Raw genomic sequence first — 24,438 nt, 5'->3', positions numbered from 1 at the left:
CTCTCTCTTGCTATCTCTCTCTCTCTTGCTATCTCTCTCTCTCTTGCTATCTCTCTCTCTTGCTATCTCTCTCTCTCTTGCTATCTCTCTCTCTCTTGCTATCTCTCTCTCTCTTGCTATCTCTCTCTCTCTTGCTATCTCTCTCTCTCTTGCTCTCTCTCTCTCTTGCTATCTCTCTCTCTCTTGATATCTCTCTCTCTCTTGATATCTCCCTCTCTCTCGATATCTCCCTCTCTCTCGATATCTCTCTCTTGCTATCTCTCTCTCTCTTGCTATCTCTCTCTCTCTTGCTATCTCTCTCTCTCTTGCTATCTCTCTCTCTCTTGCTATCTCTCTCTCTCTTGCTATCTCTCTCTCTCTTGCTATCTCTCTCTCTCTTGCTATCTCTCTCTCTCTTGCTATCTCTCTCTCTCTTGCTATCTCTCTCTCTTGCTATCTCTCTCTCTCTTGCTATCTCTCTCTCTCTTGCTATCTCTCTCTCTCTTGCTATCTCTCTCTCTCTTGATATCTCCCTCTTTCGCGATATCTCCCTCTTTCGCGCTATCTCCCTCTTTCGCGATATCTCCCTCTTTCGCGATATCTCCCTCTTTCGCGATATCTCCCTCTTTCGCGATATCTCCCTCTTTCGCGCTATCTCCCTCTTTCGCGCTATCTCTCGCTCTCGCGCTATCTCTCGCTCTCGCGCTATCTCTATCTCTCTCCCAGACTGCTCTCTCTCGCTCTCTCGTTCTCTCTCTCCACTTGCTTTCTCCCATACCCTTTTATTATATATTTTTGTACATGTATACAAATATACATTTTATGTTTACAGTTAAGTATTGCTGTTTTGATATACAATTTGTTTAGTGAAGGTTTGTTATTTGTCACATGGCTCAGATGCTCTCATAGTATTGCCTGGGGGAGGGGGTTATGGGGGGCTGTGGTTTCTGTTATTCCCAGAGGAGTTTCAGTTCCTCATTAATGAACACCATACCGTGAAGTCTCATGCTTAACTTTGACCCAAGTTTAACTAGTGTAAAACTTGTAGAGAACTTACCTTAATTCCCAAATGTAGTGAATCAAGCATATTATGTTAGAAATGTTTATGAATTTCAGAAACAGATCATTGTCCCCCACGATGAAATCGGGGAGGGTACTGTGGATCTGTCTCCGTTCGTTAGTACGTTTGTATGTTCATACGTAAGTCAGATGCGATATCTCAGACAGCATTGGCCCGATTTTGACAACTTGGGTGAATTTAGCGCCTTGCTATAGAGATTCGGCATTTACAAAAGTACACTGATTGGCCAGATGGTGGCTCTATAACAACAGATAGAAAATGCTAATTTTGGAAGGTCACGCACCTCACCCCGTTTGACCTAAAGTCATAAAATTTGCTACATAGGTCCCTTTCCTCACAAGGAACAATTTTGCCTTAAGGACACATAAGGTCCGCCATGATGGATTTTCTGCCATTTTGAATTTTGTGAAAAATACTACTCTTCTGGTAACGAATGACCGATCTGCACGAAACTTGATATGTGGCGTCTATGGACAAAGGTCTCTCAATGCAATATTTTCCAGACTAGTATCTAAAACAACATGGCCTTTATTGACCAATAAACATTCATCCATATATTTAAATGTACAGTTGAAGTCGGAAGTTTACATACACCTTAGCCAAATACATTTAAACTCAGTTTTTCACAATTCCTAACATTTAATCCTAGTAAAAAAATCCCTGTCTTAGGTTAGTTAGGATCACCACTTTATTTTAAGAATGTGAAATGTCAAAATAATAGTAGAGAGAATGATTTGTTTCAGCTTTTATTTCTTTCATCACATTCCCAGTGGGTCAGAAGTTTACATACACATACAGACACAGGATTGTGTCGAGGCACAGATCTGGGGAAGTGTACCAAAACATTTCTGCAGCATTGAAAGTCCCCAAGAACACAGTGGCCATCATTCTTAAATGGAAGAAGTTTGGAACCACCAAGACTATTCCTAGAGCTGGCCGCCCGGCCAAACTGAGCAATTGGGGGAAAAGGGCCTTGGTCAGGGAGATGACCAAGAACCCGATGGTAACTCTGACAGAGCTCTAGAATTCCTCTGTGGAGATGAGAGAACCTTTCAGAAGGACAGCCATCTCTGCAGCACTCCACCAATCAGGCCTTTATGGTAGAGTGGCCAGACGGAAGCCACTCCTCAGTAAAAGGCACATGACAGCCCGCTTGGAGTTTGCCAAAAGGCACCTAAACACTCTCAGACCATGAGAAACAATATTCTCTGGTCTGTTGAAACCAAGATTGAACTCTTTGGCCTGAATGCCAAGTGTCACGTCTGGAGGAAACCTGGCAGCATACCTACGATGAAGCATGGTGGTGGCAGCATCATGCTGTGGGGATGTTTTTCAGCGGCAGGGACTGGGAGACTAGTCAGGATTGAGGCAAAGATGAACAGAGCAAAGTACAGGGAGATCCTTGATGAAAACCTGCTCCAGAGCGCACAGGAACGCAGTCTGGGGTAAAGGTTCAGGACAATGACGCCAAGACAACGCAGGAGTGGCTTCAGGACAAGTCTCAATGTCCTTGAGTGGCCCAGCCAAAGCCGGGACTTCAACCCGATTTGAACATCTCTGAAGAGACCTGAAAATAGCTGTGCAGCGATGCTCCCCATCCAGCCTGACAGAGCTTTAGAGGATCTGCAGAGAAGAATGGGAGAAACTCCCCAAATACAGGTGTGCCAAGCTTGTAGCGTCAAACCCAATAAGACCCGAAGCTGTAATTTCTGCCAAAGGCGCTTCAACAAAGTACTGAGTAAAGGGTCTGAATACTTATGTAAATGTGATATTTCAGTTTTTCTTTGTATATCAATTAGCAAAAATGTCTAAAAACCTGTTTTTGCTTTGTCATTATGGGGTGTAGATTGGGGGGGGGAAATTATTTAATCCATTTTAGAATAAGGCTGTAACCTAACAAATTGTGAAAAAAGTCAAGGGGTCTGAATATTTTCCAAAGGCACTGTATGCTCTCTTGGGTAAATAAATTAAACTAGCTCTGCTAGGCTAATCTTTTTGAGTGTGAACTGTATTACTGTACTGTATTTTATGGACTGGATTTACGCACATCGTTCAAAATATGATAAAGCAGGGCGAGAACATACAATTCTGGTGCAGCACATGTGGCCTACAAAGTTACAAAGTTATACATTTTCAAATTTAATAGAGCTTATTTGTATAATTTGTAGGCTGATATATATATATATAGGCCTACCTTTCATAATATTTCCCCTAATGTTATTAGCCTACCTCCTCTTTCTCTCTCTATTGTTGCTTCATTTCTTCCTCTCTTTCAATAGTTAAATAAAATACGTTTCATAGTCCTTATCGTCATCATTCTAATGTCCTCCTTGAATAATATAGGACTTGAATTAGATGCACACGGCTTTCACTTCTCTTCATGAAGATTGAATGGTTATGGCTCGGAATAAGTAACTGCTATAGCCTACCTGAGTTCTATTGGCTGCTGTATTTAACATTCCGGCAACAAGGGCTTGCATCCCTCTTTGAATAGTCTATTGGTATAAGAAATGCAAAGATAATGTATGTTCAGCAAGCTATTCTAGTCTAGCTTTTCTTGCATGGGACTCCAAGAGCTCTGGAGTGTTATTTAAGGAGAGAGGCCAGCGGAGCACAGGTGTGTGCGTATTGTGCAAGAGACAGAGGCTATGTTAGAAGCTTATTATGCATAACCATCGATAATTAGCTAAATATAAGGCTACTACTGCATTTAATTTATTACCTGAAAGAGGTAGGCTAGGACATCTATATGTAGGGCTATATATCAATCTAGAACAGAATTATCTATTTTGGATGCAATTTGAATGGAGTTGATGGAGAGAGAAAGACTGTGAGAGAGTGCTCGCGCATGCACTGATTTACAGCAACGAATTTCGAGTGATAGGTTGTTTTATCACTCTGCAGCTGCAATAAAATAAAATAAATCTTTACAATAAAAAAATTAAGTGACCCTCGAAAGCCAGATGGATATGGGTAAATTAGATGCGCTTTCTGTCTTTATATTACTGTAGCATAGGCTATGCTGCAGCAAATATAGGCCTACCTGTCACAAGAAAAAAAAGTTACCATGATGAAATAATAGGTCTACATGCATTGTGAACTGCGTTCTATACTGAGATGGGCTGTCTGTCCCCACCCTGAGCGTTGATGATTCATCATGCAGAGGCCGTAGAGAAGCCCGATTTAGACATCGCATATCATTTAACAGTTCCATTTCACGCCATGCTGTTCATGTAAATAATTTATTATAATTTAACGTTTTTTCAGTTATTTATCCTTGGAAAAGGGAGAGGTTTTGGCCGGTAAATCCATGTAAATCTCGGTAACCGGGTTCCCGCCATTCAACCCTATATATACAAATATATTCAAAAAATTGTTTGATGAAAATTGTTATTTGGTCTTACTGCTATTAGCCCATACAAATGCATTGAATAACAGATTCACTAAATGGAACAACAGATAGTCCCCCCCAAAAAATCTAAAGGAAGTTTGTTCTGAAGTGTTTGTACTATATCTGAGAGATATAAGAAAAATCAGGAAACATTAGTATATATATTTTTGACATGTATTTAAAGCACTCAACAGTCTCCATATATACCGTACATCCATTAATTTTTTTCAGCTGGTACTGGGGGACCTTCAGACGAGTCTTGTGAGGCCTGTGGGGGTCCTAGAGCAGAACAATAGTTTGTAAGCCAAACCTTTCGGACGCTACAGATGATTTTGTGGAAGCCCGAATTTCGGGATGTCTCATGGTCTGACCGCTCTAGCTTTGTCACCTTTCACCTCAGATGCGGAAGTGCGACATAGGCGGATTTGGTGGATTGAGACGCATCCAATGCAATGTATTATGCTAATTAGATTTCCAAGGGGCGCGGACATTAACCTTAGGGGGTTAATCTGTTTGACTCAGAGTGATGAATTTTGACCCACATGCTCAGGGATATGAGTCTAGCTAACCCAAGCAATATCTCAGACACCACTGGCCCTATTTTCACTAAACTTGGGTGAATGATTAATCTTGCCATAGAGATCCGTAATTTACAAAATTACACTGATTGGCCCAAGGGGGGTGCTGCATCATTCCTGGGGAACGACATGTTTACTGTTGCCTTGTTTTTCATTAGATCTGAGAAGGGGAAAAAAGCACTTATGCAAATGTAGCTAGCTCAGGGACACCTGTGAAAGAGCTGATGCCTCTATTCCGGTGCTGGTCTGCTGGTTATTTAGATCTGTCTCAGACTACCCACTTCCCCCTTTGCACCAGCATCTGGAGGCCCAGCTTTTCTTCTTATGCATCATTCTTTTCTACTCAAGTTCTCAACTCAAATCCTGTGTAGTTCAGGTTTTAGAGCATGGTGCTTGCAACACCAGGGTTGAGGGTTTGATTCCCAAGGGGGTGGGGGAGTATGAAAAGGTATGCACTCACTACTGTAAGTCGCTCTGGATAAGAGCATCTGCTAAATGACTAAAATGTCAAACAAAATCAGATCAACTACCACTGTCCAATTGTTTAAATATTATTTTGTTGCTGTATTGTCACAATTATAAAGGATAAACATATGATAAAGGGGTCCGATAAGTCTAATGAGTGTAGCTTGTCCCACTGAAAAGCAATATCAGTTTTTTCTCGTTTAGACCAAACTCAAAGGCAAGTTCCTTTTCAAAGTAACCTTTAGTTGAGAGTGTAAAGGCTGAATTAACACTGTCACGTTGACTCAAAGAGAATGTACTTTTTTAATTACTCTGCCATTTTTAAAGCCATGTCCACCCCGTCCTTGATTTTTCCTAAATAAGTCTATATAACACACTGTTGTTGTTAGAATCTTATTATCACAAACATAATTTGTGTTATAAGCTATTTTAAGAGGACATTCCCCCCTGTCCCTCATTCACCGCCAGTCATTCACTTGCAGTCAGCCTGCGAGCCAGATGATGGCCCCTCGAAACTACACCTAAACTATATATTCTATAAATTATCAATTTATAAAATATACATTTAAATTCTATACATTTATTCTGCAGCATGACAACGACCCCAAACATACAGCGAAAGTCATTAAGATCTATCTCACCGTAAAGAAGAACAAGGAGTCCTGGAAGTGATGGAATGGCCTCCACAGAGCCCTGATCTCAACATCATCGAGTCTGGCTGGGATTACATGAAGAGAGAGAAGCACCTGAGGCTGCCTAAATCCACAGATGAACTGTGGTTAGTTCTCCAAGATGTTTGGCCCAACCTACCAGCCGAGTTCCTTCAAAAAATGTGTGCAAGTGTACTTAGAAGAATTGATGCTGTTTTGAGGGCAAAGGGTGTTCACACCAAATATTGATTTGATGTAAATTTTTCTTCTGTTCACTCACGTTGCATTTTGTTAATTGATAAATATAATCGATTAACATGTCTATTTTTGAAAGCATTTTTTCACACTTTGTCACACTAAAACTTTTGCACAGTACTGTACATTTATTCTTTACATAACTAGGCAAGTCAGTTAAGAACAAATTCTTATTTCCAATGACAGCCTACCCAGGCCAAACCCGGGTGAATTGGGCGCCACCCTATGGGATTCCCAATCACGGCCAGATGTTATACAGCCTGGATTTGAACCAGGGACTGTAGTGACGCCTCTTGCACTGAGATGCAGTGCCTTAGACCGCTGCGCCACTCAGGGGCAGTATGGCAGGGCTGAAAAGTGACCGGTAGCAAGAATATATAAATACTTATGGTAATATACTAATGGTAATATATTCATGTAAACAGGAGTAATAATGACCAGTAGCAGCATAAATGGATAAATACTTATGGTAATGGCAATCAATAATTAATTAACAGCAGCGTAGTGGTAGTAATACATATTTACACAGAGGCAGGGGAAGGAGAGCCAAAAAGTGACTTATTCAAATTCTCCTACAGAGTCACAAGCAGGTAAGACGTTTTGATGTCTATATATGTATTATAGTATCAGAAGGAGCAGATTCTGCAGTTTCTAAATCATATATCCTTGTTAAACAACTCTTAAAAATGACCCCTTGAGCTCGATTTCAAAATGTTAAAAAAATGGCAGATTTACTGTGATTACATGCGCAACACTCAAACCACAGTAATATATTTAAACTCAAAATATGCCATTCTGTTATTTTGAAATGCATTTTCTTGAATTCATAATGTTCCTTAAAGCCCCCATGCAGTCTTTTTAATGTTCTTTTGTAAATCATGACTCTGTCTAATAAATCACTATCTTTGTTACCCATACTAACATACTGTATACATACTTAATGAGTATATACTACATACTACATATGATTTTAGTATACTGTAAACAAACGTTTCAGTATCGTTTCAGTTGAGTACTAGCGCTTCTCCTGTCTACCGGAAGTTGATGCTGTGGCTATGCAACCTCTTGCTAGCTTGTTAGCATAACAAATGACTAGCTAGACATTTTACGATTTTGGGTGTGTTCGTAAACTCAATCTGGAGTGCCAGAGTGTGCTCTGGGCGTTCGTAAATCCAGAGCGTTGTCAGATTGTCTGTTAGTAAATTCAGAGCGCACACTGGACATTCTGGCCAATGAGTAGGGTTGACCGAGCATTCAACGCCAATGGCAGTCAAGCACCCAAGCTAACGTTGGCTAGCTATTTCCAGACATAAGAGAACACCCCACTCTGACCATTTTACTCGCCCTAGCAGAGCTGGTTAGGCTGTTTTTATGTTGTCCATAGCATTGGTGACTGTAACTGTGCTGCTGGCAACAATTTAATAACGTTTTTTTAAATTACGACGTTTACGGACACCGACCATATTCAAAGGGTGTTGAGCGTTTGTAAATTCATCAGTTATTCTGTACTCTGGCACACTCAGTGTTCTGAAATTGGAGTAGATAGCCAGAATTAACGCACCACGACTATACCACTTAGCTAAGAATTATTTGAATAATCAAGTCAATAAATGTTAGGTAGTTATTTAGATAGCAGATAGTTAATAAACTGCCTGGCAAGTTTGATGTATTAGTAGCCAACTAACGTTACGTAACTAGCTAACATACCGGTACTTACTGCTGTAATGCTATGCGGTTCATAAGGAAAGCGTAGCTAACAAATTGTCGACCAACATAACGTGTAACTTATTTGAAAGGTAATTACTTTATTACATTGCTCAACATTTTCTTAAAATTTGTCAAAGTTAGTTAAAGCAATGAATTTGTATCCGCTCTCGTCGGACTTCGGCTGCATATATTCCACAATTTTCTTCAAATCTGAAACGTTGTGAAGCCACGACCATTTCCTGAAGAATTTCGTTATGGGCCCTAAAAGCACGGCAATAGTGTCCACTGATTGTGTACTTTGTATTTTGGCGAATTTAGTACGACATCAGGGAACGTATGGTATACTAACTAAATCCAAACTATGACCAATAAGCATACTATATACTCAATTTACGTCAATTATAGTGCGGTAAGTTAGTGCGGTAGGTATGAGTATTCGAAAACAGCTACTGTGTTTATTTCATGAAAATAACTCCAAATATATTTTTTATAATTTATTTCCTTGGGCCTCCTTTTGCCATTGAAATGCTTTCGACCTCATAGTGTGGAAGTATCATTAACAAAACAAGAAAATCCCGTTTTTGACTGCACTGTCCCTTTAAGACCTGCCCTTCGTGAATTAATAATGTGATTTAGTGGCTTTTTGTTGGTAGACTACAGTTACATAAATTAATGAAAATGCTATTTTGCTCTTTGAAATACATTTTCTTTCATATTATAATGTTACCTAATACCTTCGTAAACACAACCAAAGGATTATTTTTGCGATAGAAAATGTATAAAATGTATTTATTAGACAATTAGAATGTTGACGTCCAAAATTCTCGTCATTGCCTCGAGGGGGAGCAGGCTTTTCTAGTGTTAAGGCTTCCTCTCCCTTGGCTCCTGACAGAAACTGGAGGAGGCAGCGGCCACAGCGACTCTGGAGGAGCAGAGGAGAAAACAGACCCAGGCTGACCTGCAGGACCGCTACAGAACGGACCTGGAGAGAGAGAAAATGGTAACCAACCATAAAGCTACACTCTAGCTCTGTTCCAGGAAGTGCATACTCAGAATCACTGCAACAACGTATTGCTCAGCAAGACTTCTCTCATGACTTTGAATCATTGCGTTTGATGAATAACAAAGTGTTATACTATTAGTATTACTATTACTCACAGTATGAGTATTATTTATGGAGTTATCTGGGAAAATCTACACTAAACAGAATTGATTGTCATATGCACACCACATGCTACTTTGTACTGTGGTGGTGTGTGTGCACGTGTGTGTGTGTGTGTGTGCGTGCATTCATGTCTGTGTCCAGATTATCATATCAACCTGTGTGTGTCCATTGTCCCCTGTCAGGTACGTCAGCAGATGGAGGAGCAGGTGGCCCAGAAGTCCAGTGAGTTGGAGCAGTACCTGCAGCGTGTCAGGGAGCTGGAGGACATGTACCACCGCCTGGAGGATGCACTAGAGGATGAGAGACAGGCCAGGCAGGATGAGGAGACCATGCGCAAACTACAGACCAGGTTAGACGCAACACACACTTGACACTCACAGACTGAGTGTACAAGACATTAGGAACACCTTTCTAATATTGAATTGCTTCCCCTTTTGCCCTCATATTTATCTAATTAACTAACTATGTTTAATTGTTACACAATTAAATTAATCATGTAACAATTAACTAATTAGGATCTGGGGCACCACGAGAGTGGTTCTTTAAAGCGTTACCATCTCCTGAATTAAACTCTAAAAGGTCTTTACCTATCATATCTATAAACAGTCAACTTATTAATCATAGCCTCGTATCATATCATCATTCTGAGCAGTCGTAACCTCCTTGCATCAGCGAAAACCCGAGCCTTAATTATGATTCAGTACTACACAAATTGGTTTAATTATTTATTTACTAGCTAATTAAATGGGAACACAAGATCAACACACACACACTCTGCACCGGTTATTGACTGGAGACGTAATACGCTGAAAACAGATCCCTAGCGGAATGACAACAACATGGATGCTTGTTAAAGAAGAGATGGAGAGAGAGGGACAGAGACACTTAACACTGCCACATTCAGAAACTACTCTCACCTACAATAACCATATACTTTGCACACGAACCGCCGCCCGCTTTGAGCAAGACATCATGAATGTATTTACGTGAAATGCCTGGGTTCGCCGGGGATCTCTCGGTGAACGGGGCAGCCTTGGAAAGGGTGTTTCACGGCACGCTTGTAAGGTTCTGATTGTCCAAAATGATTCCAACAACTCTTCTACTGTTGTCCTTCTTCGTAGTTGTCCGGTATCCGGGGACTTGTCGTGTAGTCCTGAACAGAACTACAGAGTTGATTTTTCTTCCATTCACTCTTGAAGATACTTCTTTGAAGATGGGCTAGCCAGCCGTATCAATGGTTTCCCGGTGGGGTGATGAGAGTAACGTAATACGATGGTTTGAGCAGAGTAACAGGATGGTCCTACTTAAATTCGCTTTCGAAGATACTTTACTTAGGACACCTAAACAGCCGTACCAGTGATTCTCCTGGAGGTGAGTTTATCGTCTCCACCTCGTGTTGAGATTCAAAGTTCAAACCATTTTAAACATGTAGTTGCTGCTTCACACTTTTTCTGGTTCAATGTGTTTTTTTCTTAACCCATCATTTATACCTTTTGCTGGAAAGGGGCGGTTCTGGCAGGCAGGCACGCTCCCTGACCTCACTCTGGGGCGGTGATTACTCACTGTGCAATGTTTTGGAAAACAATTATCTCTTATAACTTTTCAAATCACATCCCTCTCTTTAACAAAAAACCACTAATCATTTTCCATATTACATGCACAACACATAGTATGGAAACTTCATCCATGTGGTATGTATACTTTCCAAGTTACAGTATTTCCTTCATAACATTTTTAATGACATCACAAAACAACAAACAAAATAACACGTTCTACGTTAGAAATATTGTTCCAGTATTCACTTTTTAACGTGTTAGAGTTTCAGTGGGAAAAGGTCTGTTGAGACAAAGCACATTCCTTTGGTGAATTTGGAGAGCACAAGCCTGGATCTTCTCCCTTGATTTACAACAGGACGTGAGTGTCAATCCCCACTAGTTCTTTCCTCCCCCCTCTACGGGTGAAATGGGGTCTGAGTTATTCATTGTAAACCTGATCTGACCTATTTGGATTCTCGTGGTCAGTCATGACAAAGGGATCCTAGCTTTCACCTGGATTCACCTGGTCAGTCTATGTCATGGAAAGAGCAGGTGTTTCTAATGTTTTGTACACTCAGTGTACGTGCACTGGTTAAAGGTAGTACACTATATAGGGAAAAGGGTGCCATGTGGTACACCACTTCGCACAAAAACAGTGTATCAGTAGGCTGTGTATAGATGTTAACGTTCACATTCTCAGGCTTCTGCACCCAGCATTTGTTTGAGTGTGTCTGTGATTGGTTCATGTGGTGTGTCTGTTTCTGCATGTACACAGGCTTCTGGAGGAGGAGTCAGCCAAGCGAGCGGAGCTGGAGCAAATCCACCTGCAGCAGCAGAGAGCCATCTCCCAGACCCAGGCTGAGAAGCAGGAGCTGGAGAGCGAGCGGCTGGCCAAGGAGATGGCCCTGCAGGCAGCCAATTTGCAGCTGGAGAGTCTTGAGAGAGAGAGGCACGGAGCGCTGGAGCAGTACGAGGTCAGAGAACAACACCCTGTCTGTGTTTCAATATGGCTGTTAGTAGGAACCATGTCCCCTATTAACACTTCACTTAAAGTAAGGTGTTGCCGGGACATTTGATAAACAAGATTAAAACAAATTTGGCAGTAAGTACTTCCTTTTGACCTATATGTCTGTGAGCAACTACTGGTCTTTATTCAGCTGAAGATAGTGTTGAGTCAGTGGAAGGCTGCCTGAAACAGACAGTCCGTCCCTGGCACCAAACGTGGCTTCTTCTCGAATTACTCCTCTGTCAACTGTTGACACAACACAAAACCATCATAGAGGTCTCTCCTTGCACTCTGTTACCATCTAGTGGTGATTTCACTGAGAACTGTCTCCACTTCAAGAACAACAGCATAACTTATTTATTACTTAAAGGAAGTGTGTGTTTGTGTTACAGGAGGTGAGAATGAAATTGGAGCAGGCAGCTAATAAGACCAAGAGCTGGAAAGACAAGGTGGCCAAGCATGAGGGACTGGTCCATCTCATCCAGCCAGGTAAGTAAGAATGAGAGAGGCCAACATCACCATAGTAGAATGTCCTCCACTGCATGTTCATGTTCTGTTCTCCTCTCCATACTCATATTACAATGCTATTGATGTCTTTGTTCTATTGTTTCAATACAGTCTGTGATGTTTTCTTTCTCCTTCTGTCTGTGAAGGCGATAAAGGACCACAGAGGATGACTAACTGGGGCCCAGCAGCCTTCACAGACACTGAGCTGGACCTGAGGAAGAAGTCCTGGCAGGAGAGGAAGAACCACAACCAGTCAGCCCAGTAGACTAGAGATGGTGCTTCTTACCTGATGGTCCAGATATCTTACTGTGATCGTGTAGCATCAGGATACTGTTGTCTTATTGTTGTTGAGAATTAACTAATGTGTACGGTTGCAAAATTCCTGAAACTTTCCCAAAATGTCCAGCATTTCCCGAAATCCTGATTGCTGGATTCTGGATTTCCTGCTTATTTTCTCCTAATTCTGGGAATCTTCTAACTGGGATATCTGGAATTTTGAAACCCTACTAATGTGCCAATGCTTTGACATTCCAAGTGTTTCGCCATTCTGTAGTCTGATAAGTCTTTAACCAGGAAATAGAGCTGTAGATATTCAATGAATAATATGTTAAACTTTTTTTTAAATAATGTCATGAGAAAGTAATAAGATCAAAGTAATAAGATGTTTTATATTTAAAATGCCAATGCATAAGTAGTGTATCTTATAAAATATATTTAAAGACATTTCTTTATACTGTTGCTGTCTGTTTTATTGGATGAGGGATGTGAGAATTATATGTTAGAATAGGCGAGTAGTGAACGGGCGGGGGTAGGTTAGATATACTATATCCAAAAAATAAATATGGCATGTATATATGACTCTGGGTTTGATATGCTCAGCCTTGATTTATATATTTGATACATTTCATTCAAAAAAATTTTTTCAATCTAACCATTTAAAATGTAATTTCCTGGTTTGCCTGTGGGAACTGTGGAACCTTCAGTAATATTCCTATGAAAGACTTGGCCGATGCCATCTTGTGGTTTCATGAGTTAAAGCATCTGTTTACGGCTCTGCTGTAACTCACAGTAATATTATACTGTGGTGAGCTGGGAGTTACTGTAGATACCTTGAACCGCTTGAGTCCATAGCTATAGTTCCCCTTGTATTGTAGTCAGGTAAAGTTAAATTTAACCAAACATATGCAAGTGTGAGCTGACCTCTGTGCTCGTGTGTGTAATAATGAATGTTGGTGCAGTGAGAACTCATGAGATCTGACTGCAGGGATGGAACTGCTAGGATCTAGTGTTTCTCTGCGGACTCTGAGCTGGGTTCTATTCTCTCTGGGGGAACCAGGGCCCTGGGCTGGGATCCATTTTCTCTCTCTTGGGGCCCTAGGTCCTGTTTAATTCCACTCTACACTACATCTCAGCCTAGCGCTGCAGATTTCTGTAATGGATGTTCTGCAGAGCTTCAAAGAGCTGGCTTGGCCATCTGTTTGTCTGTCTGAATCTGTCCTGGCAGGCTGAGGTCCAGCTCTCTCTCTCTGAGCCAGCCTGACCAAACCACCCCAACCATGTGAGACTGATAGTGACACCCCCCCCCCCCCCCCCCCATTCATAAACCTGTGGTTTTCATTACAATAACGTCCTACTTTGTGTCATGTCGAAACAAATGCAATCTGATTTTCAGTTTTTTGGGGGCCAAATCCTGCTTTTGGTTTGCTAAGTCCTGTGTGTGTGTGAGAGAGGGAGAGCATGTTCTCCTCACATCTGGAGCTCACTACTGTAGGTCTAGGTCTTCTAGACTTTGTAGAACAACAGTCAGTCGTGACTAAGTTGGAGTATGAGGAGATCTGTGCAGACTTCTACCAGCCCTTTTCCTTTATGAGAGCTTGGACAAACAATTATGATGATTAATAAATGCTACAGCACGGGCGCACCCCCTCATGCCCGGACCCGCACTCTCGTCCACCCTGCTCGGGTTGCGCAGTGAGCTGCCTTCACAGAGCGGTCTGGTCAGAGGGCTCGGCCTGGGCGGCTGCAGATCAAAGCCATGTCGATGGGAGGAGACAGGAGACCTGACCGCTTGGAGTGTGGAACCACAGGCCTGTCTGTCAGGATGGAGAAACACGCCAAGCAAACATGTAAACATCACAACAACCCCATCACACTGTCACGACAGCCATGCTGCAGCATAATACACACAGTAAATCATTTTCATAAAACATGATTTCTCCCTTTAGGAGTATTCTTCTCTTCAGGAAAGACTCAAGGATTAAACATCTTAATATAACTAAGCCCTTTGAACAACAGAAATACAAGTAAGCATAACTGAAGCAACACAATCCATCAAAGACTCCCAGACAGAATTGTTCCAGACCAACCCAGTTCAGAGTGCCTCTCCATGTAAACAAAGAGCTGGGCAGGCTTAAACAAAAACACATGAGACAAATGTGATTCTATTGTAGCTATCTCTCTTGTTGTTACTCCAGTAATTGGGCTTTCCAGACTTTTTTCTGTGCTGAATATATATTTTTCCATTCAACTGTCTTATTTCATCGTGGAGAAGTCTGCTGTTTTGTAGGTATGTGAAGTGACTTCCATCCTCACTGACAGACTTGAGACTCTGAGACTTGAAAACACCAGGCTCCACACCTCATCTACAGTCTACCAGTAGAAGGTTGGTTGAGGTATGAAAAGAACCAGTTTGACTCATACTGCATTTACATTTTAAACATTTAGCAGACGCTATTATCCAAAGCCACGTTCAGTTAGGCGCTACTCTCTGTCAAATTAAATACGTGTTTTGTCTTTGAGAAGGAGAATTATATGAGTTGAGAATGAGGCTTTTGAGAACTGTTAAAGGAGGAATTTTAACAGGAATGACTTCAAATCCTGGAAGGTCGTTTCTTGGTGTCCTGGATTGTCCTGAGTAACACTGTCAATAAGGGTGTCTGCCAACTCTTAAGCCACAACCCTCAACACTGAGCATTCCATCCACCACTTCCTGTTTACTAGCTCTGACAAATGGCCCAGTGCCACTCCTCCTCCCTCTCTTCTACTTCCCTTTTACTCCTCTTCTTCTTTCCTCTCCTCCTCCCCAAGAACTTAGTCTCTCTCATCTGCCACCCATTGTCCTCCTCCTTCTCCTCCCATCTCACTCCTCCTCCTAATCCCCCCTTCCCTCTTTCCCTTCTCTCTCTCCTCCTCCACCACAAGAAGTTCCTTAGTCTCTCTATCTCCAGTTTCCAGTAGTCTCTCTATCTCCGGAAGTTACTCCAGCTTTGCCAAGGCTCCCGCAGTGTGGAGGACTATGCGGTTGATTTCCGCACGTTGGCTGCCGAGAGTGCCTGGAACCCGGAATCCCAGTTCGACACGTTCCTTCATGGATTATCGGTTTAGGTTAAATACGAGCTTGCAGCCCGGGAGCTGCCTACGGATCTTGACTCGCTCATCGCCTTGACCATCCGGATTGATTGGCGGCTACAGGAACGTAGGAGGGAGAGGAGGTCTGATTCCGGTCCCACTCGATCGCCCAAGGCTCCCACCTTGCCTCCGAGGAATCCAGGAAGTCCCCGGCGTCTACGTTCCCGAGAGAATCCGAGGTTACTCTAATTCCCCCGAGAGTCTCTGCGGGCTGCCGACTCGCCTCTTCCGGAGCCGATGCAACTCGGCAGAGCTAGGCTGTCTCCAGCCGAACATTTACGCAGATTTGACACCAAGAGTTGTCTGTATTGCGGGACTACCGGTCATTACGTGTCTACCTGTCCATTAAAAGACCAGGCTCATCAGTAGGTACGAGTACTCTGGTGGGCCATATGGAGGATTTTTCTATTCCCCTTACTCACGCCCCTCTCCATGCCATCCCGCTGTTGGGCAACCAGTCGAAATCTCTCCGGGTTCTCATTGACTCTGGGGCCGATGAGAGTTTCATGGACGCTCCCTGGTGTCAGAGTTGGGCATCCCCACTCAGCCCCTCACCATTCCCATGGACGTTAGTGCGCTGGATAGGCGTTCTATAGGCAGAGTCACCCACAATACTACTCCTATCAACCTGCGAGTGTCAGGGAACCACAGTGAGTCAATGTAGTTCATGCTCATCAAGTCTCCTCAGGTTCATGTTTTATTGGGGTTTTCTTTGGTCCAGCAACACAATCCCCTTATCAACTGGACTGCTGGTGCTATCATGGGTTGGAGCCCGTTCTGCTACACCCATTGCCTGAAGTCGGCGCAGCCTGCCCCGGGATGTCTTCCTGTGGGCTCGGAAGAAGCCTCTGACCTCTCCGCCGTTCCTGCGGAGTACCAGGACCTCTGGGAGGTTTTCAGCAAGGCCCGGGCCACTTCGCTTCCCTCACATCGACCCTATGACTGCGGGATCGACCTTCTCCCGGGCACTACACCACCCCGGGGAAGGCTGTATTCACTGTCAGGTCCGGAGACCAAGGCTATGGAGACGTACACTACCGCTCAAAAGTTTGGGGTCACTTAGAAATGTCCTTGTTTTAGAAAGAAAAGCAATTTTTTTGTCCATTAAAATAACATAAAATTGATCCGAAATACAGTGTAGACATTGTTAATGGCGGCTTCACTTATCACCCCCCCCCCCCCCCCCCCCCCCCCCCCCCCGAGGGGGCATGTGCACATGTGCTCACTATGGGCATGATGCATCTGATGGCTCTCATCACTCTTTATCAGTGTCATCAACCTGCGTTCTGGGTGATAAGAGCCAGACCAGGTTCTGTGGTTATGCTATGGGTCTGTGGTTCTCCTCTCCCAGCATGTTGCTGTGTCCTACACATGTACCAGATGTAGTATCGCTAGCTGTTTAGCTGAGTGTACAAGTACTGTTTCCCTTGCTGAACCAAGACCATAGTTGCCACGTACAGCGATGACTGTATCCCATAACGACCATTATAGATTCTCAGTTCTGTGTGTCTCTGGTACTGACTCCTTTTGCTTGCACTCCAAAGCCTCTCTTCCGAGAAAAGCCTCTCTTCCTCCTTAACTCTCAGAGTGCGTCACCTCAGCTTTGTTCCCATGCAAGACAAAATAAATAAATGAGACCAAACACAGAGAGTAAACATATAATGAGAGTCATATGATTATGTGACAGTGATGTCGTTAGGGGGCAGCGATCCAGCCCAGAATGTGATGCACAGGAAGAGAGAGCAATGACCATAGGAGGGGAGGGGAAGAAAGATTGTGAGCCTTGACGCTGTGGAGCTGCCTGGAGGAGAGCAGAACACCACACAGCCGGCTGCCATAAGGGAAACAACATTGACCAGGTTGTTTATGTGAGCCCAAGCTGCAGTACATTCTCCTAACTCCAACTCCACATGTGTGAATGGCGTCTCTGTTTGACAGAGCCATGCCAGATCCTTTGTTTGTCTCCTCCCTGATCTTCGTTCCTGATTTTCTCAAACATCTCATTTCAGACCAGAGGGTATTTGTTCTTAATCTGGATCTTTCAAAGCGGGACTGTGATCAGTCATACACTGGGGTGGAGAAAGACGAACCTGTCATGTCTTAGGTAATGTCCTTCTACATCAATAATTCTCACTGCTGAGACTTTAATGCTTCAGCATCCCCTACAACTCAACCACACACACAGAACCCACAGTCATTGAGAAAACCATATTGTGGAATCCCAAGTCATTTGGTCCCATGCTAACGTGGTATAATGCTTAAATTGCAGGACTATTAGCCAGATAGTTTTGAACTAACGACAACCACCATTGCGATATAGCTTCTTATACACTGCCACTGCTTCCACAATCAAGACCTACTCAAATTCCAAATGGGTATTTTACAAGAATGAAATAGTAAAACCAAACATTTACACAGGGTGATTTTAGGCCTCCTCTCTGAGTCCCCCCCCCCCCCCCCCCCCCCCCACTGTCACCATCTGCTTCTGCTTAACAGTACATTTACAGTTTAAAACATTCGCTTCGCACCCATTTCAAGATTGCCTACTCTTCCTATATAATAAATCTGCTGTTAAAGACTGTAGGGTTTATTTGTAGCCTGCGGTCCAATTTGTTTGGTATTCATTTATATCACTGAGCACATAACTAAGTCAAGGCCTCCATGCCCCTTTCAGACCTTCAACACATGACCTGTAGGCCACTGGGGCCCTTCGTAGCTACATAAAGAAATGAACTTTATTGACCACAGATTTCTCTGGTTCAACAGCATTAGGAGCACAGAGGGTATATCTGATAGGCTGAGCTAGTATCGCAGAGGGAAAAGTAGCTGCAGGGCTTGTTTCATTAAGGTCATTTGATAATGTCAACATTGATCACAGAGCTAGAGTGGTTGATTGTCTGTATATGTCCTTCCTGTTGCAGCCAGAGAGAAAGAAGGGTGGGGGGGCAGAGATTGTATGGTACATCTGATTAGGCTATGATCCTGGGGCGAAGGACGCTCCCTACTCCTCTCCATTGAATTAAAACGGAGCAGGACTTGGCTTCAGGCCAGCCGCTAAACTGCTCGTCTTAGGAGAAATTGCACCACACACACACTAACACACACTTCCATTCCCTCTGGGACTATGTTACCTCCAAACTGAGTTAGGATGCTAAACTATTTCCTTTAATGCAAATGACATGATGTGAATTCTCTCTTTCTCTGTCATAGTGAGTGTTCCACTACTTCAAGTCCTGCTCCGCCACCACCAGCATCCCTGTGACTATGGGAACGGGAATGTTTGTCCCAGCTCAGCTGCGGTAGGTACAGCACATCACACTGGTTAATTGGCAAGAGGTTCACATTATCTTTTCAGAGGTACTTAATTCAAAACTTAAGCTCCACCAGGGACATTTGTCTGTATTTTTCCATTCGGTTCTCTTCCTCAGTGGAACATCAATTAGAATAGGCCAGAAGTAGTTTTAAGTGGGGGGGTTCAGTATTGCCTCCCTGCCTATGTTCTGCTCTCGCTTCGCTCTTTAAATTCTGGGGAGAGAATTTTTAAAATCTGGTTTCAATTGCTTGCTATTGTTTTCTGTCTTATCTACAGTGTCTGAGCAATGTGTCCCATCATACTGCACATCCCAAAATCCACACGACCACACTACTTAGAAGGAATGCCCAATACATTCTAAGTGGTTTGCTAGTGTGGACATAAGAACGTAGTTTACTCCATCCCCATACTCCTGGTTTAGTGCTCCACAGCCGCTCTCTTTAGTAACCAGTGAGTTACTGTAAGTGTGTGAAGTCAGTGGCTGGTCCATCTCCAATTCTGAGGCTCTCTCTCTCTCCCAGTCTGAGGTAGGAACCAGAGGAGAAGTAGAGAACATTAATCTCCTGGTCGTCCCTGAGGGTCACGGCCGTGTCGAGAGGCATTCCAGACATAGCCGTCTCACTGCTCGATTAAACCCAACTGGTCACTGCACACACACAAAGTGAGACCTCAGCACCAGCCAGCCAACCGGCCAGGCAGTCAGCCAGGCCATGGTGCTACTGTACTGTAGGTTCAGCACCGGTCCCTCTCCCAGTCTCCCTCTCAAGTCTCCCTTCTCTTCTCTGAGTGGCTTGTTTTAATCACCTCATTCCATTTGATGTGTAGTCCACTCCCTGCTCTTAACCACTTCCAGTCTGTTACAGTATGTATACTCTCTACATCCTGCTGCCTGGGCCTGAGTGTAGGATCGATCATGATCCACATCAGCAGATGGCTAGGCAGGGTTCTTGGGTTCCAGATGAGTTCTTAATCGTGTCAAAGCTCTTACACCGCCTGCTGGGAGGCTTGGCTCTGTTTTATTCTGTCTCTGGGCCGGCTGCTGGCTGCACCTGTGGGAGCAGGGGAACTGTCCTCTCCAGCCTCCTCAAAAGTTGAAAGCCTCCAACATCTAATAAATCAGAGGAACATGGAGGAACATGGCGCACAAGCACGCGCACACAAACACAGAGAGAGAGAGAGCTGGTGGAGCCCCAGTCGTACCAAAAGGGTGGTATGGTGTGGGTCATCTAAGTGAACCATTAGACCCTCTCTCTTTTATGATAGCATGGACATTTCTGGATGATAACCACATCCAGATCACAGTGTACCCAAAACCGTAACAGGGACCAGCAGCAGAGTGACTTAGTGTCATTCCTCTTCTAGTATGCCAAGAACAACATGCATTTCATCACATGAACAGGTTTTTGGCTGCATGGAAATTAACTTAGGACCCCTATCAAGCTCCATACACGTGCAGAGGAGACGTGTCAATAAATCACTGTTAGGAGCAAAGGCCTGGAGACACAGCTGGGAGTCATGGGGCTGAAAAACAGCAGGACGAGGGAGGAAAAGTCTGTAAATCTGTTATGCGGAGTGGAACCGGGCAACCCAAGAGCAGACTCAGATGAGGAGACTGGGATGAAGTAACACACAGAGAGGGAGAGTACTAGGAGAGTGGCGGCAGGTCAAGGAGACACAGGATGAGTAGTAGAGGGCGTTGCAGATGTGACAAAATCGTCGTACTAAAGAAATCAGTTCCACTGGCAGCAGAATCAACCCTCTGGACATTATTAGAAGCAGAAAATCAACACGAGAGTTTTTGCAGTTTGAATTTCATTAAACAACTGGAGTTGATGCCTCTGTTCTTTTACAAGTCCTTGCTGTCACGCCCTGACCTTAGAGATCCCTGTTTATTCTCTATATTTTGGTTAGGTCAGGGTGTGACTAGGGTGGGTACTCTAGTTTTTGTATATCTATGTTTTCTTTTTCTTTGTTGGCCTAGTATGGTTCCCAATCAGAGGCAGCTGTCTATCGTTGTTTCTGATTGGGGATCATACTTAGGCAGCCCTTTTTCCCACCTTCAATTGTGGGATCTTGTCTTTGTTTGGTTGCATGTATTTTGCACGACGAAGCTTTTCGTTCGTGGTGTTGTTTATTGTTTTTTTGCTGGTTCACATTTAAATAAAGTATGATGAACCTAAATCACGCTGCGCCTTGGTCTACCCTTAACGACGAACGTTACACTTGCCTTGTCCCAGTGCTGTAAAGCAGGGTTTCCTAAACTCAGCCTGGGTGCACGTTTTGTTTTTTGACCTAGCATTTCACAGCTCATTCAAATAATCAAAGCTTGATGATGAGTTGATTATTTGAATCAGCTGTGTAGTGCTAGGACAAAAACAAAAATGTGCACTCAGGGGGGCCTGTCACAACTTCCGCCAAAGTTGGTTCCTCTCCTTGTTCGGGCGGCGTTCGGCGGTCGGCGCCGCCCGTCTTCTAGCCATCATTGATCCATTTTTAATTTTCCATTTGTTTTGTCTTGTCTTCCCACACACCTGGTTTCGATTCCATCATTACATGTTGTGTATTTAACCCTCTGTTCCCCCATGTCCTTGTCCGGAATTGTTTATTGTAAGTGCTTGTACACGTTATTTTCTGGTGTGCGACGGGTTTTGTACCCATTGTATTGATTGTTCTGTTTACGGTGATTTTTATTATTAAACTGCGCCGTTGTAACACAGTTTTTGCTTTCCTGCGCCTGACTTCTCTGCCGCCAGTACGCACCCCTTACAGGACCCCAGGACTGAGTTTGGACAACCCTGCTGTAAAGGACACATGAGAAATGAAGTACGTATGGTACCTCAACCTCAGGTCATGCATAAAGGTAACAATGAGGCCCAATAAAGAACCATGTAAAAATCTTTCTGCTGTCAGTCAGCTCAGTTTGAGAGGTTGAGACATTCTTATTGCTTCTGTACAGTACAGACAGACAGTCTTATAAAACACAGATTTCTCTGAAAACAAAAGAAAAACATTTGTCCAAAGTATGTCCAGGTAAAAAAAAATGTTTTGCCAACGCCTACAAATAATTCCCCATTAGTTTACATAAGGAACTCTTAATATGTGAGAAAAGCATATTTCCATTATTTATTTGTTTTTAACATCCAGATGTGATAAATCACCTCTGTGATATTGTGTCTGATCTGTCAGGCGTTTACTGCTGTAATGGAGTCATGAGAAAACTATCTTCGAGGGTTTCTAAGGTGACACAGACACAATACAAATCGATAAACAGACTGCTATGTGTTACTGCAACCAATACAAGACAAAGGGGGGACCAGCCTCCAGCCCAGGCCCTGCTTGCTTCACACATCTCAACTGCTGTATTTCATCCTATGACAGTTTTGGATGGAGCTGTTGCTACAGCAGTGTATAAATGGCAGAAACAAGTATACATCAAATAGGTTACTGAAATAGCTGTCTAAAGTGACTGTGGAAAGAGGTCCATCTCAATAATATGATGTATTTCCCCACTTGATCCAGAGAGGGTTCGTCAGTGTTCTTTTTCTGGTGATGTGGAACCATGAACTAGAGGACTAGGGAAGACATACATTCCTTACAACAGTCAGAGAACCATTATTAAAGAAACAGAGGGTCTAGCTGGGATATTGTCAAAGTATTATCTCTTACTGCAGACAGTACATTTCAGGACTGGACTGTTTCACGCAGAAGATATGACAGTAAGCTAAAAACACTGCTGTGCATGTGGCCCCAGCCTGAAATGAAAAACACATTTATACTGGTTTCAATATACGCAGATAGACAAACACCAAATAAAACCCAAAACCAACGTAAACCAAGAGAGGAGCTCCATTCCATGGGAACATGAGTAGGCATGGGCTCTGTGGTCATTATAATGAACTAGAGACTGCAGTTTATACCATCGCTTTTCTCTGCGGTTCTTTAATAATGCTTTTTATATACTTTATACATTTATTTGATTCTAGTGGGAACGTAACAAAAGGAGACTAGGGAAGCAGTTTCATTCAGTGCGTTAGGCAAGTGGGAGGGGAGTCTGAAGGACAGATTCGTTTGTGGTGAATAAAACCATCTGTTGCAATTGACTGGTGGCCAACAAATCCACTAGAGGAAAAGATACAGAGAGGCTGGACAGAAGACAACTGAACACAGCATTACATAACATCACCACTACACTGACTGACCATTGGCACTTTAGCCTGACCACTGGGGTGACTGGTGGTCTGCTTTGCCCTGTCAGTGTGGTTAATCCTTACCCTCTTCAGAGACAGAGCTCAACTATGCAAGTCACTCTCCTTGCAAACTGTCCAGATTCCAGAACAATCCTAGTACTGCAGCACAAAAAAATGATGAAGCACAACATTTCCATCATACAGACAAATATGGTAATATTGCATTGCATCTCCTAAATGATTTGTCAAGGGAATGTCAACAGTTGAAGATTTACTTAACGAGCAATCAAATGTGTCCAATGGTCATTTAAAGTGTGATTATATATTTTTCTCATTGAATCTGAAAATAATAAAGTAGCTTGTGTTGTGTAAACATATTAAAGATGTCCCCTACAAAGTTCCTTCAGTGACAACAGCTTCTCTGTTTTAGGATGATTGAATTTAAAGCAATAAAATCTAATTAGGAAACAGTGGCAGCTTTAGGGACTGAGCAACTGAAGAGTTATCTTGTTAATTCAGCTTTGATTTAGAATTACAGAAATATTTGACAAATACAGGCTTGTATTTTTCTCGATTATGATAAAAAAAGATATAATGTTTCTAAGACTTTATTGGACTTCAAATAATTTCAGTATGCCAATAGTGCATATGACATGCAGATGAACATTAGTAAAAAGTCAAAACAATAATCTTCTGGACATTGATTAAAGAGTGGGCCTATATCAACAATTTATGGGGTGAATTTAAATGGGAAAGTTAATTTCAGGAATCAGTAAATGTGTTATGCTACAGCTTGTCCTTGATGAAAGAGAGGGTGAGAGGAGAATAAGAAACAATCAGTCAAACGATTTCCTCTAAATTGGTTCTGCTCTTTACATAGAAAATTTACCTCTTCCCCCACATATGTATTTCCTAAATCAAATTAAATGAATGCACTAATGTGTAGGGAGGAGAAGATGAGAGAAAGACGCATGTGGAATTAGAGAAATTATTCTGGATGAGAGTTCGCTCAAGAGGACGACAGAGGTATTTTCAACTGTGTCTTATATGTTTCCTTTTCGTCAGTCAGTTTAAAAAAAAAACAGGAATACAGGAATGTAATTCCGCTGGGGATTAGTGAGAGGAATCGCGCTCATCACGGCGCATGTCTATAAACTCGCTCGAGGGGGTCTGATTCAGTGCGCAACAGTTGGGACAGGACTCAGTGCCGC

General features: G+C 42.9%; 1 protein-coding gene across 1 annotated transcript in view; it reads left to right on the top strand.

Moving 5' to 3' along the window:
- Window positions 1–13,170, top strand: part of LOC120048182 (switch-associated protein 70-like) — a 31,410-nt gene extending 18,240 nt beyond the window's left edge. The window contains exons 8-12 of the mRNA XM_038993946.1: window positions 8,999–9,106; window positions 9,454–9,620; window positions 11,582–11,780; window positions 12,205–12,301; window positions 12,466–13,170. Coding sequence (XP_038849874.1) covers window positions 8,999–9,106; window positions 9,454–9,620; window positions 11,582–11,780; window positions 12,205–12,301; window positions 12,466–12,584 — 690 coding nt within the window. The 3' untranslated portion in view covers window positions 12,585–13,170. The remainder of the gene's footprint in view (window positions 1–8,998; window positions 9,107–9,453; window positions 9,621–11,581; window positions 11,781–12,204; window positions 12,302–12,465) is intronic.
- Window positions 13,171–24,438: the final 11,268 nt, after the last annotated feature.

This window comes from Salvelinus namaycush, chromosome 1, assembly GCF_016432855.1.
Source record: "Salvelinus namaycush isolate Seneca chromosome 1, SaNama_1.0, whole genome shotgun sequence".
In the NCBI taxonomy this organism is placed as follows: domain Eukaryota; kingdom Metazoa; phylum Chordata; class Actinopteri; order Salmoniformes; family Salmonidae; genus Salvelinus; species Salvelinus namaycush.
This window is presented reverse-complemented; position numbering and strand designations above follow the sequence as displayed.